Raw genomic sequence first — 6,000 nt, forward strand, 5'->3', positions numbered from 1 at the left:
CATGTAAGAAAGCATTAATGGTAACTGGCTTTTATAAAATAATGTGACTGTCGATGTTCCTAATTTAGGAGGTGATCGATTTATCCATTTGGTGACAAGAGAATTGTGTAGCTGCATGAAATTACTGTTTATTAATCTTATAGTTAACACGCATTGACAAGCCTCCGAACATCTCAACGACTTGCTTTTTGAGAAAGTATAATATACCTTGTCCTACCACAGGAACCAGATGTCTGCATATTAATATAATCGGTAAAACTATTCGGCAATCATAAAATGAAAAAACCATTTTTCGGATCATATGAAGATGTCAGAAGTTAATAAATATATATATATATATATATCGAGATCTTTTTAGTCGCGCTAACCCCCTTAGTTAGTCTAGCCTGTAGTGGATTTTTTCTTGCTGGCACTAAATGGTCTTAAAGACTATTTTAATAGGTACAGTTCTGATGCTGACATATTTTGGAGCAAACCAGGGTAGACAGAGGACTCCGCGTAAGCAGTGATTATTTTTAGGGTGCTGTCCGCGTAATATTCGGCATGAAGTAGTCGGTGATCGGGAACTGAATCTTCTAGATTTTATAATACTTCTACACTGTAGACCATTTATAAAAAAAATAGTTGCCAGTCATTGTATGTTATGTATATTTTTATCTTGGATATACAAATTAATTCTATTCTAACGCCATCGAAAATTTTAAAAAGTTACCGAGGACTCACCAAAAAGTATATAAACATGTCTTTTTATATGCTGAGGAATACTAGGAGGACAACGAGCTATGCTCCTTTACTTTACTGAACCTTTCTTACCGTCAGTTAGCTTCTAACGTATGGTATGTTGAGTATACTGATTGACTTTTCAACCAACTACAAAAGTTATACGAAAACGACGGACACGTCGAGCATTAAAATGATACACCCTAAACTTCTTCCGCTTACTAGTTTCTTGGCTCAGATTAATTTGTACCTTTTATAAAAAAATGACACATTTGAGTATAAAAGACTCGTAACCTTCTATAAAACCTTCAAACAGTTCATTCTGAAGATTAATTTTTCGAGATATCTTTAATATCTTCGAACGTGTTTATAATCCACTTATTTGCAAATTTGGTATTGTCTTTACTATTCATAATAGCAAAATTTCAAGATATCAAGTATTTTTACACTTACCAAATTGATGGACTGTTTATTGTTAGTCTTTGGTTCAGCAATGCCTATTTTCTCTTTAAATATGTCAGGGTTGGATAAACAAACTTTGATGGACAACTACGAACACTTTATAGCTTTCAAAGGTTCCGTGGAGAAGAGGCAACATCCAAATACTCTTGCAGGTTACAGTCCGAATCTAGGCCACAAAAACGGGATCCTCGAAAATGAGAGAAGAGCAGATATTCACTAAATGGGCGTGCAGGAAGGTTAGGTTATGGTTATGGATTGGTTGGTTAGGTTTTAGGTTACGAAATACTATCAAAAGATCGTTACTAAAAGTGAAAACTTTCAAAGTAAGATATCTTAAAATACAGCCTATATCAACCGGAAGTTTGTCACTCTCTTCCTTACGAACGCAAACGAAATAAGCCTCTGTAGGTGGTCACAGTTGGGCGTAATCCTGCGCCATTGCTTGAAGTGTTCCGTGGTGAGCGTACTCATGACACCTCCCGCACCAAACACAATCGGCACAAACGTAACTGGAACATGATCACGATACTTGAGGACCTTCTTATGGGTTTGATGAAGGGTGTTAAATGGTGTGGAGTGCTATATAAAGATATATGTGTGTTAGCTGTTACAAGGTAAATACTGGCAGACGACATCATTAAAATTGCCGTGATAGTTCCACATTCATAAGTAGTACCACTGTATATTAAAAGATGATGATTCAGTTATCAACCTCAAAGTATACGTGTACTGTCCGCAAGATCTATATCTGACAAAATATTTATCGGTATCTAATATGTCATGTTCAGTAATACTTGTGGGAATAATATGAAACTGATGCTTTAATAGAGAATAAATTATAAGCCAAAAGTTGAGTAAGTTATTGACGGTATGAAGCTATCATGACTCACCAAATCTCATCAAGACGAGTTCCAACTGAAATAATTCAGTAACCAAATTTGCTCACATATTCTGGTAACAAGTTCCTTTCATCATAGAGATTAGGATCGCCAATCTGGTCTAATATCGTTCACGTACCAATAAACATTATATCTCATATAATTAACTTTAATGAGTCTTGATTTGGCTATGAAAGCTTGGATGTAGTTAAGATAATGTTCAACGTCAATGCATGATGATGTTTCTCTTTCTCTCGTTCTTCTAGAAATGTTACACACGTTGATTGTCATAATAGTTGGAATTTCGAGTTGAGAGAAGCAACTCAAAGACCATCTTCACGTCATATCTTTGTTCACCAGTGAATATTATTCGAATCCTCCCATCATATGCAAGTCCAAGAAATTACGGACGTGATTGATATATTTGCGTGATCTTGATGTCTCTCTTGATAGTGCAGGTATTCACTTTTGAGGGTCTGTCGATAATAGCAAGGTTTCGAGTACTGCTGGTTTGATATAAAATAGACCTGCAAACGTAAGACAGCACCTAATTCTAAAATACAACTCTGTAGCTATCATGAAGGCAGATGAGCCGAACCAATACTCGTATTAACGCAATTGCCACATGTCAATTACTCCTTTCATTCGTGTTTTACATCTAATGACAAATATAAAATGAACAAGTGGTCGGAAATTCCAGGAGAAAACTCCTATAAATTGAATGTTTCCACGCATGTGTTAAAGATCAGTTTAGTTACCAAAGTACCAAGATGATGCATTTGTAGAAAACGAACATTTTTTGAAATCCAGCAAATAAATTACATTTGTTTAATGTCTTTTAACAGGGTTGTAGAAATTGTGGTACCAACTGTTACCAGAACCCACTTTGTCCTCCGGAAGATGTGCTAAGAAAACATTGTCCAATAAGGAACTTCTTGTACTAAGCAAAAGTTGTACACGAAACGTACATTAAAAAGTAAAAAACGACAAAGTGTAGTACAATATTGTATAATAACTCGAATTTATTATTGTAACTATCATGCCTGATTCTAACTACCCTAGAAATTGCGGACAACTATCCCAAACTCCACAAGCTAAGGAAGTGCAGATAAGTGCTGTTTTAATTTTTTGTCGCTTCAACAGTATAATGTGATTTTGTCACCATTTCATAAATTTTGCTTTTTTTTTTCAATTATTCTTCAAAAATTACATATAAAAAGCGTGTCGGAACAAATCATACAAATCATCCTCGACTTCGTACTATAGTCAAGTAATATGGCGTATAATGTTGATAGAGTAGGAAACTTTGAAAATAATTCCCGAAAGAATCCATTGGTTGTTATCTACCTTATATACAGCATGATACTGGTAATTTTAACGGTACACATATCAACATAACTAACAGCGAAATCTCCCTAAACTGTGAATTAGGATGTCCTGGAGTAGACTATGGAGGACACGTTATGGTACAAAATGACGATGGTCAGCGTGTTGTAGTCTATCCATGCGTGAGACGCATTAGTGCCGACATCTTGCTAAGGCCCGAATCAAGTGGAGCTGGTGGGAAAACTTTAACAAACGGAGCACCGGGACTGGTATTTCTCTCAGTGCTGACCAGTCTCATACCTATTGTTGTAGCATCTAGAGCTTATGTATAACCTTACGATTGTGTAAATCACTGGTATCTCTAATATATATTCTTTCCGGGTATATTATGGGTTTAAAAAAATTAAATATAAAAGAGTATACTCCTTCATCCAAATGAGCTGTAAAATAATAGAACATAGTGTCTTAGTTTTTATACCTCGGATGCACCGTTCTAATACTTAATTCTATTGGAGCTACGAATTAAAGTCGGAATACCCTAGAAATAAATAGGAACACCCGAATGAATACGTATGGAGGATATATACATTCAAAGCGTCTGCAGAGTTTTATAACTGAAAAATCCCATTCATCGTCTCCAATTGATACTTATGTGTCGATTTGAAGTTATAATGATTGTTAAGTTATCTGCATCTTTACAATATTTTTAGTGACCTAGTGGGAAGTTTCCAATCAGCACAATGTCCCCAGGAACATGCGGACAACGAAGCATTATATAAGTGACCTTTCTTAGTTTTTATTCTTGGTGAAGACCAATCATCCCATCAAAGTGTCATACAATTCAGATAGCCAGCTGCTACGCTTTAGGAGAATCACCCCTGAACAGTACCTACTAAAAATAAATTTGAGCTACATACATTGTGTAGATCAACGCCATACCTTAAGAGCTGATTTACACTTCGACATTTTGACCACATCAAACTATCCTATTATCAATATATTGAGAAATGCTAGTCTTGAAGTTGCAAGACATTTACTCGGGAATTTTAGTAATCGCCCTATTGACATTGGCTCAAATTACCTACGCATTCCATGTGACAAGTTCGAACGGTTTAAGCTCGCCACCGAAGGCGAATGTGGGGGACACATACAGTTCGTTTGGAAGCGAAGCAACTAATGGCATCAGTGATAAAAAAATGTGGCCAGGTGCTTTGAACGCTTTACCAATGACCAATGGAACCAGAACCTCAGTTGATAAGAGAGCTAATCAGAGGCCGGCAGCATTTGTATCTTGGGTAAGAACCTCAACAGACCTAACATTTTCTGTGGTGTACGCCGTAAGTGCACCCTGCGTTAAGAACGTATGGAGTTTAGCCGATGTGTATTATAATACTGGATTACCAGGAAATGCTATACTCAATTGGTTTGAGGAAAGTTTAACAGCCGGAGAAGGTTCCGATTCGTGGCTTAATCCAGTAACATGGCCCGATGTGTTACAGGGAGAGACAGCTGATGCCATAAACTATTATTCGATCCATGAGGATGGCAATGTTATTATGAGTGTTAGTAAAGTCACAATAGAAGTAAACGATAATACCTGGTTCGACCCCGAAGGTATAGGTAGCTTTATTTGGAGCGTAGCTGAATCTATGGGCCTAGGAACGAACGTATACTCCAACTGGGTACCTACTAATGAGGAGCAGGCTCCACCGGGAGGGTGGCGCCGCGAGGAAGGAGATAATGAACAAGACTACCATTCCATAGCTTATTTATATGCTGCTAATGACAACGTCTCCAGCGAAGAGCTGGAATTTGTGTTCAAGGCTATTGGCGATAATGAAGTATCAGATATAGTAGACGAAATGCAACACAACAAAAGTAGCATTAAGCGTGCATCCACGTATAATTGTCAAAGTTTGGATGGTAGACAATGCTATTCTGGCATTACGCCGTATGTTAGTACACACCACCAATCAACATGTTACGGATATCATGAAGGTTTCTATCCTTAAGTATTTGTTCATAATAGCAGTTATTAAATAATTTTTTTTTGATTTACATCCATTGGAACTCGGGATTTACATCCGCCAATTTCTCGAATTTTGGCCATTTTTGGGATTTGAGGTAAGAGCGGATCCAAGGTAATTGTCAGCGTAGGAACAGAAGTAGCTGGGTCTGGTCGGTGTAGCTGCCGTCGTTGCTGAGATGAGGGCCTATGACGTCATATAAACATTGAGTGAAAATCTTCACTCAAAGTAGCTCAACACAGGCGCTGTAGAAGCTTGAATGGCACTTGTGGGTGTGCCTCTGTGCTGTATCCTGTAGTGCGCCTTTACAGTTCTAATGCATGAGAAAGCAGAGAGTTTCGTCGATTATCTACGTGAGGCAATTTCTGAATTAATAGGGTGGAACGAACGCTATAAAAGAACATATAGGATAATTGAGAGTTGAGGAACAGATTAAGCTTTTCCATTTGTCTTTTTCCCGGGTCATTGATGAGTAGCGAAGATATCTACCGATGACGTCAGTAGTAGTCGAAGATGATCTCAGCCACCAGAATAGCCAGAAATATACCACGTCAAATACTTCTTTAAATTGTCACAAAATATATTAT

At 37.3% G+C, this 6,000-nt stretch overlaps 1 protein-coding gene across 1 annotated transcript; it reads left to right on the forward strand.

The window, feature by feature from the left end:
• The first annotated feature begins 4,193 nt into the window (after positions 1-4,193).
• On the forward strand, positions 4,194-5,432 carry WALSEDRAFT_61274 (hypothetical protein). Its single transcript, XM_006960033.1, has one exon. It carries the CDS (start codon positions 4,394-4,396, stop codon positions 5,396-5,398), a length of 1,005 nt encoding a protein of 334 aa, XP_006960095.1. The 5' UTR covers positions 4,194-4,393; the 3' UTR covers positions 5,399-5,432.
• Positions 5,433-6,000: the final 568 nt, after the last annotated feature.

Source organism: Wallemia mellicola, assembly GCF_000263375.1.
Source record: "Wallemia mellicola CBS 633.66 unplaced genomic scaffold WALSEscaffold_22, whole genome shotgun sequence".
Taxonomy (NCBI): Eukaryota; Fungi; Basidiomycota; class Wallemiomycetes; order Wallemiales; family Wallemiaceae; genus Wallemia; species Wallemia mellicola.